This window comes from Taudactylus pleione, unplaced genomic scaffold, assembly GCF_031769625.1.
Source record: "Taudactylus pleione unplaced genomic scaffold, aTauple2 ptg000128l, whole genome shotgun sequence".
Taxonomy (NCBI): Eukaryota; Metazoa; Chordata; class Amphibia; order Anura; family Myobatrachidae; genus Taudactylus; species Taudactylus pleione.
The window spans coordinates 3852999-3876903 of record NW_028284530.1 but is presented as its reverse complement, the minus strand read 5'-3'; the positions used below and the strand labels follow the sequence as shown (position 1 = coordinate 3876903).

The following is a 23905-nucleotide window of genomic DNA, read 5'->3' as shown; positions in this document are numbered from 1 at the left end:
AGGCCCTTAGTATGTTTGTGTGAATTTTAGTGTGGATACAGGCGGTTTGGTGTGAATTCAGTGTGGATCCAAGAAGATCTTGATGTGCTTGTGTGGATTTAGTATGGATCTGTGTATTTGTTTGTGAATGGATCTGGAAAGAAGCCAGGAGAGGGGATGCAGGTGTCAGCTGATGGGGCACTGGGCTGGACTACTCACGTCATTAGGACCGTCCCCATCACCACAGACTGTGATTCCTGGCAGTATTCTTCCCATCCTGCCTACTTCACTAGGCAGTAGGTGGAATGTGGAAAGGCCATACACTCATTGGGAGCCCAAAAATGTGTGAGTCTCTGGAAGTTCCGAGAGTATGATGAGCATTCAGTGTGAATGCAGCTTTTTGTGTGGATCCAGGTGTTTTCGTGATTTTGGTGTGTATCCAGCATTTTGTGTGGATCTGGGTGTGCTTGTGTTAATTTAGCCAGATTCTGACTTTTGGGGCCAAATGTAATAGGGCGAGAGTAGAAAATGAGCTTTCTCACACTTTTTAGACTCGGCCAATGTAATAGAGTCCAAGAACAAAGCAACAGAGCAAACTCGCATGTTTTTCATACTCAAAAACTCTCACAATTTAAAATTTCATTCAGATTTTTTCCCATTTTGAAGATAAAACTGGACCAATGTGAGAGTTTACTGCTAAACTCTGTAGGATGCTCTGTCGATCTGTAGAAATGTTCATTTAAAAGGTGCTACTCCCACGACACTCACACAAGGTGTTACAGGTCTGTGCGCAGTTACCACCCATTAGAAGGAAAGTGTGGTCTGTTGACGGATGGATCCATACGTACATACTAGCAGTCTCCGTCCATGTGCGGATACCTGATCCGACGCAAGCGCATACGCCAATTGCTTTCTTTGGCGCATGTACAGGATGCAGAAATCCGAGAAGTCCATGCACATTGTGACTTATAGTAAGTGAGACTCAGAATCAGACCCCATATGTGCACAGTTTAAGGACAGCTCCACTTTGAATGTCATATTTTTTATTTCAAAATGTGCAAAATCTCAGTATAAAATCCTTATGGCTTCTTTACTTATTGGTAAGATGCATTGTCTAGCATCAGTGCTGTGTTTCAGTTGTGTCTTTGAGGTCTATTTGAGGTCTATTTACTAAGCAGTGTTAGGAGACAGAGTGAAAAGTGATAAGGTGCCAGCCAATCAGCTCCCAACTGTCATTTTGCAAACACTGGGCCTGATTCAGAGCCGGATGCTATTTGCGGACGCTCGTTCAGAAAAAGGGGCTGGCTATTTAAATTAAGCGCTCGCTCTTTGCGGTCTGTTGACGCCTCTATGTCTGAACGAGCGAACGAAACATGCGCTCACTATTTTGGAAAAAACGCCCCCTGGCCGCTCGCATCATACGTCATCTCCGCTATTTATTTGATTAATCGAGTACATCGAAAGGCATCTGAACTGCTCGCAGTGCTTGTAGTTGGATTTTCCTACCGCAATCATGCGAACAGTTCAGGCTAAAATACAACCAAGTGACGTAGTCAATGACGCTGCTTTGTTAATTATGCACACCCTTAAAACGCCCATTTTGACCGTTTGGCACGCCTGCGTTCGGATCTCCACTCCCCGTTTTCAAGCACCTTCCCCTGTTACCACCCACAAACGCCTCATTCTGTCACTCAAATTAGCAGGCATTCGCTATTTTGCGAGCACACGATTTTCGACTGCACTGACTGCTTCGCACATGCGTACTAAATCCCGTACACATGCACAGATGTGCGAACATCGCTCGGAGCGAACGAGCGGCCGCTTACGAGCGGCTCTGAATCAGGCCCACAGCCTGTGAGATGACAGTTGGGAGCTGATTGGCTGGTACCTTATCACTTTTCACTCTGTCTCCTAACACTGCTTAGTAAATAGACCCCTTTATCTTAGTGAGTACAGAGGAAGCATGTACCTTGGAGTTCAATGATCACTCTACTAATATGTATTCTAGCCCTGGAGGTAAAACTGTCAAACACACTGCATTCATCTTGCCTGGTGGTCACATAATGTAGACATTGAGGATTACTGGCAGTCTCTCTTGTCACTTAGATTATTTCCCGCTGTGACATAATGCTACTGATGGAGATCAAAGACAACAGCGACAGAGTCATTAAATCTCTAATGACAAAACTGAACAGGTAACCTTATATGTGCATGGAGTATGGGTAGTGGGGTTATATAACGGGTAGTATTTGTTTTACCTGGTAAATCTCTTACATATGATTAGTACGATTAGTATATATTTAGTATATACAATGCACAGGTACATATACAGAAAATGCATTTTTTTTCTTTGTTATCTAGATTAGCTAAGCATGGTTTAGAGAAGTATAAATATATTTATGCCTAAAGGTAGAAGCCTTTGTAATATGAGTGATTTAAATATATGTTTTGGAGTTAATTAGCATTATAGTGGTCTTAGGGCCTGATTCAGCCAGGATTGTAATTGCAAAGCTGCACGCAGGCTATAGATATATGATGTATGCACGCAGGCTATAGATATATGATGTATGCACGCAGGCTATAGATATATGATGTATGCATGCAGGCTATAGATATATGATGTATGCACGCAGGCTATGGATATATGATGTATGCATGCAGGCTATAGCTATATGATGTATGCACGCAGGCTATAGATATAGGATGTATGCACGCAGGCTATAGATATATGATGTATACACGCAGGCAGCTTTGCAGTTGTGATCCTTGCAGATATGGTAATGCAGCAGGAGGCATCACGCCTCCTGTGCATTACTTAACCGAGCTGCATTGTCCAACGTATCCTCGGATAATCTGCGTTACATCGGCCAGCTGCGGTGACCCATGGGGTCCCGCAGTCGGCTGCCGCAGTTTAGAGGAAGAGGCAGACGGAGATCCTGGCTTCTTCCCTCCCCCGCAACGGCGGCAACACGCCTCCGTTTCGGGAAACGGAGGGCATCGCCGCCCCCTCCCCGCCCACAAACGGCAGTAGACTGTCAATCACTGATAGTCTGCTGCCAGTCTGCGAGTGTGTCAACAGGACCAATTGCACACTCGCAGAATGGGTCCTGCGCATATTTCCAAACATCGGGAATCTGCGTTCACTGCTGAATCAGGCCCTTATTCTGTACAGACTTCCAATCACACACATTCCAGAATTCTCATGAATAGAAATGCTTGAACATGCTACAGTACATATTGATTCTCAATCCAATTTGAGAACTTGTTTCTAAAATTTAAATATTTGCTGGAATTTCATAGAATGCAGTGTGACAATAGCTAGAGAGTAATGTTTATCATACAATGCAGTGTGACAATAGCTAGAGAGTAATGTTTATCATACAATACAGTGTGACAATAGCTAGAGAGTAATGTTTATCATACAATGCAGTGTGACAATAGCTAGAGAGTGCCCCAATCAGCTATGCATTCTGGAGCTTGGACATGGTAGCTATTTCCATCTGAAGAGGGTGTTAGCCTCTGGCAGCCTATTGACTACTGTACCAGGGATTATATTTGAGCAGGATGGGCACTTTGTGCCAAGGACACAAAACGCTATCACTCTGCTTCCAGCTCCTCGCTGGGACGGGCTCTTATCGTCTCCCGACAAGAGCTTAATTGTAAATTCATGTGAAGATATTAAGTTTCACGATGTGAATTACCATGATAAATATTAATCACATCCGCATTAAAAATATGGATTGTGATAAATGCGCCCCTAAGGATACCCTTAATAAGTGATGGAATCAGAACTCACAATTTATACAAATATTACTGGCAGGCGTTACTTTATACATATATTATCATCACTTATGGTATTATAACTTTATATAAGTAGGAGCACTGTACTAGACGTTCTGGATGGTGTAAGTGTACTGGTTGGGAAATATCTAAGTGGATATAACAGGCCAAATTTCATTAAGTCACAATAAAAAGTGTATTGAAACATCTTTTTATTTATTTTCAGCCAAAAACAGAGGAGCGGTGAATTTAGTTTAATCATCAGCAAGAGGCTTGGACGCAATACGTACAAAGAGCAGTATGCATTTATTTATAGGTAAGTGACTCAGGCGATCGGGCGGCCATCTTGTTGTGCCAACATTTCACTAGTATGCACAAATTTCTCAGCCATAGAGGTGAAAGAACGGGATGCATCTTGTACAGCAGGTAAGCACAATAGATTATCATTGTCTTTGTAGGAAGCAGCTGGTTGCAGTGAAAGACACATATCAGTATCCAGATATTCAGCCTGGAGATGAGGACGCCTTTTCCAGAGAGCCCTTCGTTGTCTGGTTTACATCCGTCAACACTGGTAATTCTTCAATGATCAGTTAAACATATTACCACACCCATTCAATACAGACTATAAATTCATTTGTCAGTGCTATTAGGAGATACATTTTCATAAAAAATTATTAAGCACGGATGGTGTCATGGTAAGCATTACTGCCCCACAGTACTGAGGTCTTGGGTTCAATTCCCACCATGGCCCTATCTGTGTGCAGTTTGTATATTCTCCCCGTGCTTGCATGGGGTTCCTTCCACAATCAAAAGAATACTGGTAGGTTAAGTGGGTCCCGTCAAAAATTAAACCCAGTGGTGAATTTCCCATTCGACACATGAGGCATGTGCCTAGGGGCACCACTTGTTGGGGGCGGCACTTGGATGCTTGTTTTAGTACTGTCAGTCTGAAACTTAGGACATGCACAGACTACCTCTCTAAGCTGTTCCACTTATTAAATATGTATATATAATTAAAAATAAAACAAAATGTCATAGTTCATGGCATTTATGTTATATTTAAAAATGATGGCTTATAACCAAGCAATGAAAATAATAAAATTGTGCAGAAGGAGGCCACCATTACTGTTGTACCTAGGGGTGTCCTGACCCCTAAATCCACCCCTGGGAGTCCCTTTAATATTTTGACCCCAAAGTGTTTGTCATTGGGACACTTACCACAGCCCAAAGTTATGACATCACTCCTGAGGTGTCATTAATCTAGGTGAGTTTCATACAATTATTTATGTAATTCTGAATACAATGTCTTTAATGATTTGTGAGTGGAACAGAAATGACAGAACATTTTTGTTTGTATTTTATTTTTCTCTTATTACTTCGGTCAGAATTTGTTCTTTATAAACAGTTGTGAAATGTCCCTGGATCCTCTTTTATTATTATCCATTCAACTCATTATAACATCGTTGTAAAGGATGTAGAAAAGTTGGTCACAGCAAGTTCGGAATAATACCATATTCTTGATTCTGTGGCAGTAGATATACCTAAGTGTATAGCACCCATACATAATATAATTATTATTACCTTTCATGTATCTCTTTTTTATAGACAAATAAAATGTTTCCCTCCCATGTCTTGACCACATATCAGAAGCATCCATCTGTTTTCATCATTTCTCCATAAAGTCCTCATTTTTAGCATCATCAAATTGTATGCCTGTACCCATGCGCTGTACTGTATATAACATAACTTTCATCTTTTCAGCCCCCAACTATTATACTATTTCCCATTACTCACTCTGGTCTCCAGTGGCGTAACTAAGGGGGGTCGAGCAGGGCGTATGCCCTGGGCGCCGTAGGACCGGCTGCGCGGGGGTCGCCGCTGGCCACGGTACTGGCCCGCCCTAGTTAGGCAGTGTAGCGCCAACCGCAGTGAGTGCGTTCAGCGCTACACATTTACACAGGACCGGCGCTAGGCTTCCAGCGCCGGTCCTGTGCTGCACAGCTGAGCCTCTTTCCTCCCCCTGAGCGCTTGCCCAATAGCGCCAGGAGGAGGGTGGCAGGCGGGCTCAGACTGTGCATAACACACACATCACCGCTAGCACTGGCGGCGATGTGTGTGTTAATCAGCAGCCAATGAGAGTCAGACGAGTCTCGTTGACTGCGGCTACTGCACACACATCACCGCCGAGCGGCAGCGATGTGTGTGAATCAGCAGCCAATGAGAGTCAGACAGATTCTCATTGGCTGCAGCGCCCACTGCAAGAGCCGGGCTGGAGCTCACTCATGAGCTCCACCTTCCGGCTCATGCAGTGGGTAATGGGAGAAACGTCATGACTGACTGACGTGCGGCGGGAGTGGGAGCGGTGTCCGGAGCTGGAGCTGGATTCAGGTAAGTGTATTTTTTTTTAACGTGTCTGCACTACTGGGGGCACAACGGGGGAGGGGGTGGCTACTACTGGCGGCACCATTACTGTGGGGGGACTTCTACTGGGGGTGGGGGCACTTCTGGTGTCTACTACTGAGGGGGGCTGCTACTGGGCGCACTTCTACTAGGGGGGAACTACTACTGGGGGCACTATATAAGATGCTTACTACTAGGGGCACTGCACTGGGGGGACCATTACTGGGGGCAATAATAGGAAGGACCACTACAGGGGGCACTGTTTAAGGGGCACTGGATAGGGGGGATCACTACTGGGGGTCTGCATAAGGGGGACCACTACTGGGGGCACTTCATAAGGGGGACCACTCCAGGGGGCACTACAGTCAGGTGCATAAATATTGGGACATTGACAGAATTTTCATATTTTGGCCTCTATTCACCACCACAATAGCTTTGAAATGAAACAAACAAGATGTGCTTTAACTGCACACTTTCAGATTTAATTTGAGGCTAATTACATCCAAATCAGGTGAACGGTGTAGGAAATACAACGGTTTCTATATGTGCCTCCCACTTTTCAAGGGGCCAAAAGTAATGGGACTATCAACTCAAAAGCTATTTCATGGACAGGTGTGGGCTTTTCCCTCGTTATTTCATTATCAATTAAGCAGGTAAAAGGTCTGGAGCTACAATATAGCGGTAGCTGCACTGTCCTGCTAGAACTTCAAATGGAAGAAGTAAACAAGCTCAAGGTCATAGTTTAGGGTAGTCATGCTCCAAGTCTGCAGGCACATCCAAGTGAGACGCATTTGTCTTTGATGAGATACTTTACTTACCTCACCCGGGCATCTTTCCCACAGTGGGCTGGGTGAATATTACAAATATATCAGGGTACAAGAGATGTATATTGAGTATGTTAATGACAGCAATGTTAATGCTACAGTATGTCAGTGTCCTGGGTGAGTGAGAGTGGCAGCAACAACAAGTTGTTACCGTTATGACATCACAGCATGACCTCAATTGTGTTCTACATTCCTTAAAGGAGAAGTGCACATAATAATCTCTAGTGATTCGTGATATGTTTATATTCTTCCATCACCGCCGTTTCCCATTGTACACCTGCTATTTAATACACATCTGTCCCTTTACCATCTCCATATTCGACAAAGTTCTCTTTTACGGCATCTAATCATTCAGATGCTATCACCTCTATCTCATTTCATTAATATGTTGCTTCTGTCTACTTTCCAGTTTTCAAGGCTGCTACTTGGGTAGAAAATAAGCAATAGATTGAAATAATAAAAAAAACAACACACAATTAAAAGAATAGTTATTTCAGCACCTCTATAGGGTGCAAGCAAAAATATGTGAGGTTTTCTGCCGTATAACCAGCATTACATCAGTGTGTGAGGTTTTAATGGAAACTTGCTGCTAATTGAGTCACCCCATAGCCTCTGTGCTCAGTATAGAGTATAGTTGGCCATGCTACAGATACAGTAGAGGCCCCGTCATGCGCATTATACAGAGGACAAGGATGAACAACCCATTGAATTACTCATGCAGCGGGTATCTTGTTAGGGTATGCAGTCGGGAAGCCGGCGGACCTAATCCCGACAGCCGGCTTCCCGACTGTCATATCCCGGCAAGGGTCTAAAGACAGGCGTAGATATGCCGACGTCTGTCATTAGACATACGCCGGGAGCCCGACGCCCGGCATTCTGATCGAAGGGACACCAGGCGTGGGGGGGGGTGGAGGGTTAGCTTTTAGGCACCCCCCCGGGAGGTTAGGTTTAGGCTGGGGAAGGGTGGGTTAGCGTTAGGCATCCCCGGGGGTGACTTAGGGTTAGGCACCCCCCGGAGGACTTAGATTTAGGCGGCGGGGAAGGGGTGGCTAGGTTTAGGCACTTAGAGGGGGGGATTAGGTTTAGGCACTGGAGGGAAGGTTAGGGTTAGGCACCCCTAAGGGAGGGTTAGGGGGTAGAAATAGGTTAGTATATACTTACCTGGGGACGATCAGGATTTCCTCCTCTGCCGGGATGCCGCTGTCAGGATTCCAACCGCCGGGTATGGGTCCGGCGGTAAATCATACCGATTCCCTTGTTAGTTTCCCTGGTTTATTTATCCTTATATGTCTTATTTTCCATCTATTGCTAATTCACACATGTAACCAATGTAGTGTGCCCAACATGGTTGCCTCGTCTGGTACTCTGTGTAGAATGAACAAAGCTTCTTTTCTTTATCTCCCTCATATGTGTCATCAATTCCAGGCATTTCCTATTCTGCCCAGTCAAATCCTATGTAGTGAGCCTAAAATGGCTGCCTCACCTGGATCCTCTGCATGTAGGATCATTAATCCTTTCAACTGATGACCAAAAATGGCAGCGACATCCTTTGCTCTTGGAAGTGTTATAGAGATTCTGGGTGAAGTAAGCAGTACAATAGGAGTTTAGCAAATGATGAGCTTGCTAAGCTGCCTTAGTAGTACCACAATATATAAATTCCATAAAATTCTATATTAGGATTATTTAAATACATTTAGGGCGTGATGTACTAACCTTGCGAAGTACATCACGCCATGCTTCGCATTCCTACTGATCGCATATGTACTAATATATGCGTTCACTAGCGCAAAGGACAGCTCTTCCGATAAGAGCTGTCCTTTGCAATGTGCTCTGTGCCGTGGACTTCCGGGTTTATGCCCCGGGAGTCCATCTGCACATGCACAGAGTGACGCGTTGGCCGCGGGGCATGCTGGGAGGGATCCGGTCTGATCCCTCATAGCAGCGCGATGTGGTAGAAGCCCATAGGCTTCTGTAGGGTAATGCCAGCAAAAGCTGGCGTTACCCTCCGCATCGGAGACCCGGCGGCCAGCTGATGATACATACAAAAAATGCGGTAAAACCCCGAAAAAGGGGTTTTTAACCGCATTTTCCGTTTAGTACATCCCGCCCTTATTCCTTAATATTTATATGAGGAAACAAATACACGATAGGAGTCTCCAGTGGTGGATTTCCCATTAGGCACATTTGTACAAGTTTGATGGCGGGGGGGACTGCTCATGTGCATGACCCATTTTGCGCATTTGGAAAGCATGCCCAGCTTCAATTTATAACCATACTTGCCTTCCCTCCCGATTTGGTGGGAGCCTCCCGAAAATTGGGTGCTGCTCCCGACCTCCCGGGAAGGCAAGCAATTCTCCCGGCTGCCGCCCACCCCTCCTATCCTCCCCGCAATAACCCCTGCAACCCCCGCAGCGGGGGGGCGGTGACGCGATTCGCGTCATTTTGGACCCGCCACCTGCTTCACAATGCCTATTTTATCGGCATTGTGTAGCGGGGGCGGGGCCAAAGGGGGCATGTTATATAAAAAGGGGCGTGTCCACAGTGGGCTGTGCTCTATCGACTGAATTCAGAATCAATGGCCCAGGACTCTGGGAGAAGTGACACGCTTACCTTACCCGCTCCTACGTTCTTCTGTCTGCTTCGGGCGGCTCCTCACACAACACCACACACCCACTGCGGCTCCTCTCTCTCATTCAGCGTGTCCTCAATAAAGTTTTCCTTTGATCACTGAAGCCGATGCGGAGTGATCATGACGTCACGCCGCGCCGGCTTCAGTGATCAGAGGAAAACTTTATTGAGGGAACGCCGGCCAATAGGTAAGGAAGGAGGCAGAGCGGGAGGGCTTCTGAGTGAGAAGTGACTCATGACAAGTCACTTTACTCACTCTATTGTGCAGCGGCGGGGGTGGGGCTGTCACTGTCTGTCTGTCAGGGGGGTAATAGCGGGCAGTAGTATCAGTGAGGGATGGGCCCCCTTTGTGTCCGGGCCCGGGACACTGGCGGCCCTGCCCACCGTTACAAAACGGTACAGCCCCTGTTTGCCGGTACAGACCTTTAAAAAGCGGTACTGTACCGGCTAAATCGGTATAGTTGGAGGGTCTGTAACTTGCCTCCGGGCGTCTGGGATAAACTTACGCCACTGTATGTATGTGTAATTTAATATGCTGTTAAGACAAAAAAAGAATATACAAACTCAACCAAAATAAATACACACCCATTATATTGCCCAACCCCAACAATGTTTTTTTTTTGTGTTATGATGAACCATATATCTACAGTGTAACATAACAATATTATTCACAGCTTCCTCCTGTATATTTCAATTTTCTTTCACATACACCAGAGGTGCAGGACTTTGTGATTATCCCCCAGCACACCACACCAGAGGCCGCTGTCCGGGAAATCGATGAACTCTATGATGTCTATCTGGATGTCAGACAGAAATGGAACACAGAGGTTAGTCAAGCAAAATGTTCTTCATTAGCAATTATTCAACAAGCTTTACCTGGATATTGTCATGGTTAGTGCAAAGAAGAAAAACGTGTCCATTAAGAAACAACGAAAGCTTCAAAATATTATTAAAAGCTGAGGATAAATTAAAAAAAAAAACATTTGTACATTAAAAAAAGAATAATCGCTCACAGGGTGCTAACATTGCTTGGGAACGTAACTTTGGGCCTGATTGAGAGATATATATGTTCATCCGACGATGAAGCACATCTCCGATTGTTAGGGGTCTGCGCCCCCGATTGAAATGCTGCTACATTCGTGGGGCAGAGCGACCCGGTGGGTGTAGCCAGAAAGTCGGTAAGTATGGTTTACAGGTGTTTGAAAAATGACAGTTAGGAGCTGATTGGTTGGTACTTTATCACTCTCCACTTTATCACTCTCGACTGGCTCTATTTACTACAATCCGCATATTGAATGCAGATTGTAGTGTGATATTACCGAGTGAATTCGCATTGCGGATTCAGGCAATATCACAGGGATTTACTACAAATCCCTTACAGGGACAGAGCTTGCGATAAAGCTCTGTCCCTGCAAATCCCCTTCGGAGCCTTATCACGGTATTTTCGCAAAAAATACCGTGATTAAGTGCCCGCGCATTGCGCCGACCCCGCAATCACGGACCCCCCCGCGACCCCCCCCTCCCTTAATAGCATTTACCTGCATGCTCCGGGCCTCCGGTGATGTTCTCCATTCCTCCGGTCAGGTGATCTCCCATACTGCACTGGGGCCCGATCACCTGATGACCGGGCAGCAGTGCACTGTGGGAGACCAGCTGACCGGAGGGGAGTCATCTCCGGAGGCCCGATCACCGGTCCCTGGAGTCAGGTAAGTAAATTTTTTTTTTTTACTTTTTTTTACAGTAATCAGCTTGCGGTCTGTTTAGACCACACAGCTGATTACTGGGACCGACTCCCGGCTCTGCTTTCCCCATTAGAGCAGGGCAGGAGGCCGGTAACCGGGGGAGACCCTGGATAACGCCACCTCCAGGTGGCGTTATTATCACAGGGCTTTCCCCGATATTTTTTCACATTTTATTTTTAGTAACTATGATCCGATCACTTTTCCCATTACAATTATGGGAAATGCGATCTGCTTTACTAAAAATAAGTGATACTTAGGGGTTGGAGTAGAATTTTACGAATTCTACTCCAATTGCCCTGTAATAACTATAGGTGAGACTAAAATAATGTGAAAAGGGTGTGAAAACACCCTTTTTCACATTATTTTAGTAAAAATAATGTTGATAAATAGAGCCCCAAGGCTTTTAGTGCATCTCCCCATCTCTAAATCAGGCCCTTTGCTCTCAGAAGAAATGTTAAGTTGCTGCCCAAACTGAGGGATGAGGGATTACCGTGAAACACAGTGGCACAGTGATTAACATTGCTGTCTCACAGTACTGAGTATGATTCTGACTAACGCCTTATCTGTGTGACGTTTGTATGCTCTCCCTATGGTAGCATGTGTTTTTTCTCCCCCAATTCAAACACATCCAGGTAGGGTGACTGCCTTCTGGAAAAAATGAACCCATATGCATACCTACCAACTGTCCCGCATCCAGCGGGACAGTCACGTTTTTCTGGGACTGTCCTGCTGTCTCCCACCTGCGGGCCGCATTGTCCCGCGGTGCGGGGGAAGTTGGGGAGAGCACAAACGGGTTTGCAGAAGGAGAACAGACTTAGAGACACGGCATCTGTTCTCATGTGTACGGACTGCTTCGGGGCTGCCCAGCATCTCGGAGAGTGCTGGGCACACCTCCAAAGTGATGAAAACGTGGGAAGTCGCGAGGCTCTGCCCTTTCCATTGGCTCCACCCCTTTTGCATAAACCATGCCCCTTTTTGGGCAGGCGCGCGACCTGTCCCTCCTTGAGATGTTCAAATGTTGGGAGGCATGAATATGTGTGGAAGAGAATATACATTGCAAGCTGCACTGTTACAGAGACTGATATGAATGACTAAGGGGCATATTTCTCATGTGATAAATACTTTTTGAGTCAATTTCACAACATGAAAATTTCTATTTTCACATGAATGTCCCATTCTGCTGTTGCCGGGAGACGGCCTTATGCTATCACACTGCTTCCTGGTTCGAGTCCTCGGCACATGTGTCATAGCAGCCATGAGCTAATATAGGATAATGCCATTGCAGATGGTTTAGCTATCGGGACCAAGCTTAATAAATACGACTGCACAGCAGCTCTTATAGAAACCTATGGAGGCAGCATTTGCGGTTCAATATGGAGGGACCATGGCAGATATTGAAGATATCTGCTGCATTCCCTCCATGGTACATCTACATTAATATTCCCCCCCTCCCCCCCTGAAAATGTCTGTAGCCCACAATGATAAATAGGCCCCCAAAGTATTCTCTGTAAAGTGCTGCGTAGTCAGTGCTATATAAGATTGGCAATACATAAACAATTAAAACATAATTTACTGTCTGAAAAAGGACCATTTCTAGAATATATTGGGCCTATTTCAGAGCTGTACGCAGACCCGATGCTTTGTGTACAACTCCGATGTCTGAAGATCTGCGCACGCTCAGGGTCTGTACTGTGCATGTACAGATCTCCTTCTATCAGCTGGCTCGCAGTACCCAGACACTGCAGCCTGATCGTTTGGGGGCAGAACGGGGGCGAATTCAGGCAGTGACCCTGAAAACGGGGACGTCAACCACTTATTTCTGCGTGTGCTGAAGTCATGAAGTCAGTGGCTGAGTCCTTGTACGCAGCTTCTCTGGTTTCAGCTGCGTGAGAAAGCACTGGCCATCCTTAGTAACCTGAAGGTCACGCAAAGTGATCCGATTCTGCGTCTTCAGGCAAAGCTGTGGATGACATAATCCGGTAGGAGGCGTCTATTTACACTACGGCATTATCATATTATCGCACAGCTGCTGCATACACAGTTACAGTGGTTGTGTAATAACATACATCCCTGAATCAGGCCCATAGCTAACAAAAGTAGCATTTGATGTGTTATTGAACTACAATATACTTATAGTCATAACACGAATAATTAAAGATAACTGCTTTTTTTAAATTTTCTCATATCAAATACATTATATTTATATGTACTATGTGTGCGTACGTACGTACGTACGTACGTACGTACGTACGTGCATTACTAGTTTCCTAGTATTTTTGTGCTTTAGTGATATCCTAAAACCTCTTCCACAAAATACTAAGTTTGATAAGATACTTAGTAGATGTTGTTTCAGGCAGCAGAATGTATAAGCAAACCCCTCCCAGATATTTAATCATTTTGTTTTTTATTGCCATCCAACCTGATACGGAATGTTGCATTGTCCCTTCTGTGTATAGTGTACTTAGGTTTCACTCATATTTCTTTGATCTATTGTGAAGAACCCTGAGCAAATATTCTTAACAAAGTCACTATTGTTTTGCTCATAGGTTGTAATGACTATCGCCCACAGATAAACCATAGACAATGCAAAAGGTATCATGAATGTAATCTTCTACTGCTCATAAAATATATATCAAATATATATATATATATAAAATTATATATATATATATATATAATATATATATATATATATATAGTGTGTGTGTGTGTATATATATATATATATATATATATATATATATATATATATATATATATATATATATATAATATGTGTGTGTCAAGCAGATAGTACTGGAAGGGTCTTCAAACACCAGCAACCTGTATGTCTGTAGTTACTGGATACAAACTATTGGGCTTAGGCCCTGATTCAGAACCGCTCGCAGGGTCTGAGGGGCGTGGTTTTTTTTTTTTTCTTTGGCCGCTCGCTAAGCTTGTGCGAGCGGGCAGGAGGCCATGACGATTATCGCGTCCATCGGCCTTGCGACGAGACCCTGTGGTAGGGTCTTGACTACCACAAGGCCGAGTGGGCAAATGCCAGGTGTTCAGCCACCCCCCCCTCCCGCCTACAAAACGGGGCGAGCTGTCAATCACCATCGACAGCCGCCCCGTCTTGTTGCGAGCCCCACAGCGACTGAAGTTCATTCGCTCGGTGGGGCTCGCGCATGCACAGGGCGGAATCAGGCCCTAATTGCAATAGATCTCAGTTTAACAAAATTGCAGGTTTCTTAGAGACTTTTCGGTGGGACTTACAGCACTGATTTTTGATAAGGGCAAAGCAACCTGGTTCTGCCTAAAAAATTGCTGCTTTAAATCCCCAAAACTCTACACTTTTGCCAAATTGGGACCTATTACATGTTGTCAGCAGTTGCCCAAATGGGCTGGGGGACTTGTTCCAGCTTTAGAAAATGGAAGCTGACAACATAAGTTAAACATACACAGAAGAACAGGGTAGGTATACATTATTTGGGTGGAGGAGTTTGTGTGTGTTGATTTTCCTACACAACCCAGGGCAGACTAAAATGTATTGCTGATGTCTATAATAAGTAACCCACAGTTTCGATTCTCTAGCAGTGTGTCATAAATCATAACATTTTCCTCCCTCCAGAACTTTATCTTTATGGGTGACTTTAATGCAGGATGCAGTTATGTTCCTAAGAAGTATTGGAAGAATATCCGCCTCAGGACCAATGGAGAATTTGTCTGGTTGATTGAGAACAAAATTGACACGACTGTGAAAAGCAGCACCAACTGTGCCTATGACAGGTAACCAGAGCTGTAACTAGACTTTTTGGTGCCCTGTGCCAGAGAGAGCATTGGCGCCCCCCTTCCCCATTTTTTTAAGTAGGGACATAAGAGAGTGTACCTGAAAAAGGGCCATGGCTTCATGGGGAAGGTCCAGGGAAGAGATAGGGGAGCCCAGGAGATGCTGCTGATAAAAGAAGAGGAAGCTACAAGTGAGAATTATAATAAACAGGAAAACTGACAATCCCAAACAGCGCCCCCTGCCCTGCAGTGCCCTGTGCCACAGCACAGGTCACACTACCCTAGTTACGGCCCTGCAGGTAACACCTCCCGAGCAGAGAGGACAGGCTGTGATAACACCGTGCCAGAGTGTAAACTCAATTCAAATGATGATGAAAAATAGTTGAATGGTTTAGTATTATCCATCACTGTCAGGTTATATCTGCCCCAAATCATCTTTCAGATATAGGAAAAAAGTACTGATGCATAGTTGTGCGCAGGTCCCTGTTGCAGATGGATAATGGGATTTTTATCACTGAGCATGCTCCGTAGCTGAGATAATGCAATTATGGGCAACTATTAGCAATTTAAACATGTGCAATGTCCGATGGTCTGCTGATGTGCGCTACTGCCGGTGGGCATCTCCATAGGACGCTCATCGTCAGTTGCCTTAACATAAAGCAGTTGCTGCAACAAAATTCGGAGTCGCTACTGCAAGCGTCCACATATGAATCATCCCGTTAATGTTATAGAAATTTGTTCTGTTTTAATAAGAGTCAAGAGCTTGGTATATTTAGCACTCAAAAATACATATTAGAAAGAAAAAATATCGAGAGATATTGCCCAGCAATCGTTATATACTGTAGCATGCGGCCGGCAGTTCAAATCCCGACAGCGGCAGCCCGGCAAGGGTGAAGATCCCGATCGTCCCTAAGGTAAGTATCGCTAACCTAATCCCCCTGACCTGAACCCTCCCTTAGAGGTGCCTAACCCTAACCTCCCCACTAAGTGCCTAACCCTAGTCCTCCCTCTATGTGCCTAACCCTAACCCCCCCTTCCCCTAGCCTGACCCTAACCCTCCCGGGGGGGTGCCTAACCCTAAGTCCTCCCGGGAGCCCTAAACCTAGCCAGCAGCTGTCCGTGCCCGACGCCCAGTTTAACTTTGTTGGGTATGCTGGGCATCAGTCTTCCGGCATATGGTCATTGACAGGCATCGAGTTTTCGACAGCTGTCATTAGTACCACTCCGGGATTAGCGAGTCTGGAAGCCGGCAGTCGGCATTTAGACCGTTGGCTTCCAGACTACATCCCATACTGTACACTCCAGTGATTTTTATTTGTTACAGTTTTAAAAGATACACAATTTTTTTTTAAAGTGTGTTTTGTAAATGTTCTGAAGCAGAGACCAGCCGTACTGTCAGTCCTCATGCTTACTTACTGTCACGGTGCACACCGTCCATTATGGATCTCAGCCATAGCCCAGCAGTTTGCGGTTCGCCTTCTCCAAAGGAAGAGGATAAGGAGCAGGAAAGAGAATGAGAGGAGAGAGCTGGGGGGCGGGCCCTTGCACTGTTTCACAGCACATATCAGTGCTGAGACAGCCCAAGCAGACATTCAGGGACGTTTCAAGAGAGGAGAGGGCCCGTGTGCAGTCTCCGTCCCGGGCCCTCTCCTCTCAGTCCGGCGGCCGGCAGCACACTGAGTGCAGCGCCACACTGATAGACTCTTTGCACTAGAGTGTGCCCAGAGTCTACAGGGAAAATGGGCGGGGTGGACAATTTCCAGGTGTCTTCCATACTGCCCATGCACAAAACACTGGGAAAATGGCAGCGGCGGGCATTTTCCAGGCGTTTTTTGCAGTGCTGGCACCGGCTCAGACATGGTACTCTGCAGTGGTAAGTATAATAGGGTTCAGGTTGTGCGGTGCGGGCCCCCCTGGACCCAGGGGCCATACATGCCTACCCTCCCGGTTTTCGCGAGAGGCTCACAATTTTTCGGGTAACCCCCCGCACCCCCGGAAGGGCAGGCACTTCTCCCGTATTCTGCCCACTTCCTAGTGAAGTGGGCAGAATGAGGAGAATTCTCACGGCGATCGCGGGTCTCCCTGTAGGGGGCGGGGCTTAAGACATGATTCTTCATGAATCACTCACACATTGTTCTTACTCACACATTTGAAAAGATCCACAGGTGAAGCTAATTATTTCACTTGTGATTCTGTGAGGAGACCTGGAAAATATGCACTATTGGTACCTCACGAGGACCAGGGTTGGCTACCCCTGGTTTAGACCGCACAGCTGATCACTGGGACCCAGCTCCTGGCTGGGCTCTGCCTGTTACTTATTATTACTAAAAATATGTGATAATTAGGGTTTGGAGTTGTAGTAGAATTTTGTGAATTCTACTGCAATTGCCCTTTAGTATATTCATGTGATGCTGAAATTATGTGAAAGGGTGTGAAAACACCCTTTTTCACTTTATTTTAGTAAAAATATAGTTAATAGATAGGCCCCTTAGTCATCATTTTTGCATATAGTTTAATGATACTGTAATGCAGAGGTTCCCAAACGTGGTCCACAAGGCTCCCCAACAGTTCAGGTTTTGAGAGATATCCATGGTTGAGCACAGGTAGGTAAATCAAATTGACTGAGGTACTAATTAAGTCACCTGTGCTAAATCATGGCTATCTCTAAAACCTGAACTGTTGGGGAGCCTTGAGGACCGCGTGTGGGAACCTCTGCTGTAATGGATATCACTGAAGAACTTTTCCCTCGAGAACTTGAAGTCAGCATATCTTTAACTACAGTATTTGTTTAATAATTTAGGCTCAGTAGGCTCAGTGAGAATCTGTTATACAAATTAATGCCACTTGCTCCTTTCTCCCTGTCTACCCCAGCTGTGTCACACCTGTTTGTCTGCCCTTCCCCTTTAGAATGTAAGCTCTTACGGGCAGGGCCCTCTACAATCTTGTGCTTCACATTACTTTACTTTCATCTACTTCTTACTCGCCACTAGGGCACCTAACACTTAGGCCCGTATTCAATTTGATGCGAAAAGTCCGGATCCGCGATACTATTTCGCCAATGTCGTCGTTTTCGATTGTTTTGAGTTTCCTTCGTATTCAATTTGGAAGACTTTTCACCTAGGCGAAAAGTCAATGCAATGTAATAGGCGAAAAAGTTTTGCCTATGAATAGCAGGCGGAAAAAAGTGCAGAATTGCGGTTTTGGGGTACAACAATGCGGGAACCCTCATGCAGCTTTAAGACAGTCCCCTGTTTAATTTCGGGGGTAAAAAAAAAAAATAGGGGAACGAAGTGCCAAACTATCTAAATTAATTCAGGTCGGGTCCCCATGTATGCGGCAGGTGTTTTCTTCATTGCGGGGACAAGCAGCAGGTGCAATTTTGCAGATTTTTAAAAATAACTTTAGGGACTTCAAAAAATGCTTACCCCAATTTTCATGTACCCCAAATTTGATATGAATAATTATTTTCCCCTAAAAAAAATTCTAAGTGCTATTCTTTACCACTTCTACATAGCCGCAAATTTGCACCTTGCGCGGCTATTACAAACCCCTACTTCCTTCAGCAGGCAAAAATGGGGGTACCCATAGTGATCCCCCATGTCTGGACATCTTTAGGGGGGTCCCAGGCATATTTCCCGAAAATTCCCGTTTTTTTTTTCCGTAAATGGGGTGAAGGGTCATTTTAAAAAAACAGGGATAGGTTGCTTATGCTCTGTTGCTAATAAGGGTGTTAGAAACATAGAAACATACAATTTGACGTTATGGTCGCTAATGTAGCAATGTATATTATCCATGTCCTTGTTCTGTATTGTATTGTATTATACTGCAAGTCGCTGGTCATTTATTTGTTTATGCACTTTGTAAGGCACTGCAGAACACTTGTGGCGCCATATACTTAAAAGATGATGATAATAATAATAATAATAATAATAATAATAATAATAATAATGCCTTAAGTTTGTTAGAACCAGTGTTAATTTTGACAAGGATTTCAAATTTAGTTTTGGTCTTATACCTCTTTTCCACAAAACACCCGGGTCCGACCTGGGTTTTCAGAAATGGTTCCAACCCTGGTCAGACCCAGGTCAATTTTACCATTTACACAGCACCAGCGATCTGGGTTATTTTCAGGTCAGCCCCGTTCACACTGAACCTTGGTCTGCCCTGCTAAGCTTGCGAGGTCATAAAAAGTGGGAGGTGACTGCTCCACAACCACCAATTAGCTCATTTTAGGCATGACCGAGGTTGGATAATCCGGGTTGCACCGTTTACACTGCAGCATTACCCAGGTCCATCCTGGGTCCGACCCTGGTAGCTACCTGGGTTGGATAGCCGGGTCACTTGACCCGGGTTATTTTTCAGGGACCCTTTTACACTGAGCTGCGACCTGGATAGACCCAGCAATAACCCAGGTTTTTGCTCTGGTGTAAAAGGATATTAGGGGTCAATCCTATTAGGTGTGAATTGCGAGGTGCGAGTTGCTATTTTCATTTTGCATTTGCATAACGAATTCATTTTGCAATCCAATTAGCAACTCACACTAAATCAGTCAGACTGAATTCGCAACTTTCCACTCGCACATCCATGAGGGTGAAAGATGGGAAGGAAAATCTTTATTTTAAAGTTAAAATGTCGGGACACTGCTGAATCTCTTGGACACCCCCCTAATGAATAATTAGGCATTTGTAAGTTTCCAATTAGCTTAATTAGTCCAATAATTGCAATTTTTGGGGGTAAAAAAATAATAATGTCCTCAAATTACCCCAAAATCAACTTCTTCGTTAGTTTAGACAACCCAAATTTAATTACAATAATTTTTTAGTTGAAGATTGACCCCTAACGCGTGTATTTAAAATTTAGCACAGATTTCGTCGTAATTTTCGTTATTAAAATATTTATATTACTGTTATCGTTACAATTTAGTCCTCAAAAAGAAAATGTAGTAACTGGGCCTCATGCCACAGCTCACTGCACTAATCATTCGTTCTATGTGTCACATAAGGTTAGAACATTTCCCATACTGTGGGATCAACTTTCTATCTGGTTATTTCAGGATTGTCCTCCGTGGTGAGAAGCTGATCAACTCTGTTGTGCCGGACTCTGCTACTGTGTTTGATTTTATGGCGACCTATGGATTGACAGAACCACAGGTAATTGATTGATCAGCAATGTAAATAGAATAATCATATGTAATGAGTGTGATCTATTCCACATGACATGAATGTCACATATCCCCAGGCGCTGGATGTCAGTGATCACTACCCTGTGGAGTTCCAGATGAGCCCATTGAAGAGTTCTACATCTCCACCTAAAACTAAACAATCCCGTACTAAAAGACGAGGATGACGGGTCCAAGTTGTTTGATTTACTGTTGACAACTCGACAATCAACCCCACCACACAAGCTCGCTGCCTAGGTGTCATCCTTGACTCTGAACTGTCTTTTGTTCCCCACATTCAATCTGTCTCTAAATCCTGTTACATACATCTAAAAAACATAGCCAAAATTCGACCATATCTTACGCAAGACACTGCAAAAACTCTAATACACGCACTCATAATTTCCCGCATTGACTATTGCAATAGTCTCCTTATTGGTCTTCCCAAAAACAGGCTCTCCCCACTACAATCCATGAATGCAGCTGCGAGGTTGATCTTTCTCACCAAACGTTCAGTGTCTGCTGATCCACTCTGTCAGTCCCTCCATTGGCTGCCAGTCTTCTACCGTATTCAATTTAAAATACTTACACTCACACATAAAGCTATTAACCAAACCACACCAACATACATCTCTTCACTTATCTCAAAATATCTTCCAACCCGACATCTCCGCTCTGCACAATATCTGCGTCTCTCATCCCCGCGCATTACTTTTTCCCATGCACGGTTACAGGACTTTTTTCGGGCAGCACCCACGCACAATAAGACTTTCCACTAGTTTCCAAACATTCAAGCGTTCTCTGAAAACTCACCTCTTCAGAGAAGCTTATCAGATTCCAGGACCACCCACCTAACCTTTTATAGCTCCCGATCTAACTCTCTTCTTATAGTAAACACCAATCACATCTTCTCTTTCTTCAATTGAACATCCTCCTAACCCTAGGCCAACTTTCCAGTGTGATTGGATTATACAGCCCATCAAGAACATCTGCAATCGGGCTGGACCAATTTGCAATATGTAGCACCTATCCTTGTGTATCAACACCTATTTCCCTATAGATTGTAAGCTTGCGAGCAGGGCCCTCTTACCCTTATGTATGTCTTTTATGTATGTATGTATGTGTGTCTTTTACAACCCAGTATAATGTTAGTTCAAATTGTAAAGCGCGACGGAATTTGTTGCGCTATATAAGAAACTGTTAATAAATAAATAATTACAGTGGTGTCACTAGGTGCATTTTAATAGTTAGACTACATTCTTGTGAGCATCAGTAAAACAATGGCTAACTCCACTGTTTGTAGTCAATGGTTTCACTTAAAGAAAAACTCAGTAACTCAAGTAATATCCCATTCCTGTCCACTACCCCATCTCCCACCTCGACCGTTGTAACCTTCTACTCTCTGTCCTCCACCCTCACCTAACTCTCTTCTCTGCAGTCTTTCATTAATGCTGCTGCTAGACCGATATTTCTTCAACATCACTCTGCTGCAGCCTCCCCGCTCTGCCAGTCCCTCCACAGGCTCCCAGCCCCTTCAGAATTAAATTTAAAATCCTCACCAACAATGCTCTCATGGTCTTCTCTGCCACCTCCATCTCCATCCACCTCTCCTCTTTACTGATAACTATCTCTCATCACCTCCACCTCAAAGACTTCCCTTCGCTGACCCTAATCTATGAAACTCTCGTCCCCAGCCTCCATTCCTTCAAACACTCCCTTTAAACTCATTTACTCACTCAAGCCTACCGGTCTACCACATTACCCCCACACAACCCTCTGCTGCCGGTTTACCCTCATCTCTCTCTACAAACCACCTCTCCTATCTCTTCATTTACAATGTAATTTATCATGAGCAGGGTCCTGTCTAAGTCTATATTACTCTTATATCATCTATTGCACTGTATTTCAAATAACTATGCCAATAGTAATTATGTATGCACTTGTAATAATGTATATGTACAGTATGCCGGTTACTCTATCATTTATTTTTTTACTATATCTACCCAATTTGTATCATTGCGCTGTGGAACTTTGTGGCACCCTATAAATAAATTTCAATAATAATAATAACAATTATTTTATCAGTTTATGTCATTTGCTACATTATAGTTAACCCTCACTGGGACCAAGTGTAATGAAAAAATGAAGATCTCCCCTTTTGATGCACCTACACTATACCTTACACATACACACTAACAAATGTGCCAGATGCTTGTGGCTACTTTAAATTGAGGTTTAGGAATTTGCTTGTGCAGAACACATTCACTCTTAATGCATAAATAGAGAGTTCAAACATACGGTATATTAGATTTGCCTGTTATCCTATGAGCCACCTCATTAAGGCAACTTTCATCTGTTCATTTCAATATTCATATTGGGAGTATAAAATTCAGATAAGTGAGTAATATGATGTTTCTTAGAGTCCAGTCTAGTGGCTAGCATATAAGACAGAGCCCATTTTAGTGGCTAGTATATAAGGCAGAACCCATTCTATTGGCTAGCATACAAGACAGAGCCCATTTTAGTGGCTAGCATACAAGGCAGAACCGCTTCTAGTGGCTAGCATACAAAACAGAGCCAGACTAGTGACTAGCATACAAAGCAGAGCCCGTTCTAGTGTCTAGTATACAAGGCAGAGAAAGACTAGTGACTAGCATACAAAGCAGAGCCCGTTCTAGTGTCTAGTATACAAAGCAGAGACAGACTAGTGTCTAGTATACAAGGCAGAGACAGACTAGTGGCTAGCATACAAAGCAGAGACAGACTAGTGGCTAGCATACAAAGCAGAGACAGACTAGTGTCTAGTATACAAAGCAGAGACAGACTAGTGGCTAGCATACAAGGCAGAGCCCATTCTAGTGGCTAGTATTATATTTTATTGTACTGTTAGTCTTTGGTCACCTAATTTTTTATATACATTGTAAGGCGCTGCGGAACACTTGTGGCGCCATATAAATAAATAATGATGATAATAATAATAATAATAGTATACAAGGCAGAGCCCATTCTAGGGTCTAGTATACAAAGCAGAGACAGACTAGTGGCTAGCACACAAAGCAGAGCCCGTTCTAGTATCTAGTATACAAAGCAGAGACAGACTAGTGTCTAGCATACAAAGCAGAGACAGCCTAGTGTCTAGTATACGAAGCAGAGCCCGTTCTAGTGTCTAGTATACAAAGCAGAGACAGACTAGTGGATAGCATACAAGGCAGAGCCAGTTCTAGTGGCTAGTATTATATTTTATTGTACTGTTAGTCTTTGGTCACCTAATTTTTTTATATACATTGTAAGGCGCTGCGGAACACTTGTGGCGCCATATAAATAAATAATGATGATAATAATAATAATGGTATACAAGGCAGAGCCAATTCTAGTGTCTAGTATACAAAGCAGAGACAGACTAGTGGCTAGCACACAAAGCAGAGCCCGTTCTAGTGTCTAGTATACAAAGCAGAGACAGACTAGTGTCTAGTATACAAAGCAGAGCCCATTCTTGTGTCTAGTATACAAAGCAGAGACAGCCTAGTGTCTAGTATATGAAGCAGAGCCCGTTCTAGTGTCTAGTATACAAAGCAGAGACAGACTAGTGGCTAGTATACAAAGCAGAGCCCGTTCTAGTGTCTAGT

At 44.3% G+C, this 23905-nt stretch overlaps 1 protein-coding gene across 1 annotated transcript in view; it reads left to right on the top strand.

The window, feature by feature from the left end:
- The window catches only part of DNASE1L3 (deoxyribonuclease 1L3), a 32122-nt gene extending 11655 nt beyond the window's left edge, over window positions 1–20467 (top strand). Inside the window, exons 2-8 of the mRNA XM_088472758.1 lie at window positions 2086–2174; window positions 3986–4075; window positions 4218–4330; window positions 10326–10438; window positions 14964–15121; window positions 20175–20271; window positions 20360–20467. Of these exons, the coding sequence (XP_088328884.1) occupies window positions 2086–2174; window positions 3986–4075; window positions 4218–4330; window positions 10326–10438; window positions 14964–15121; window positions 20175–20271; window positions 20360–20467 (768 nt within the window). The remainder of the gene's footprint in view (window positions 1–2085; window positions 2175–3985; window positions 4076–4217; window positions 4331–10325; window positions 10439–14963; window positions 15122–20174; window positions 20272–20359) is intronic.
- Window positions 20468–23905: the final 3438 nt, after the last annotated feature.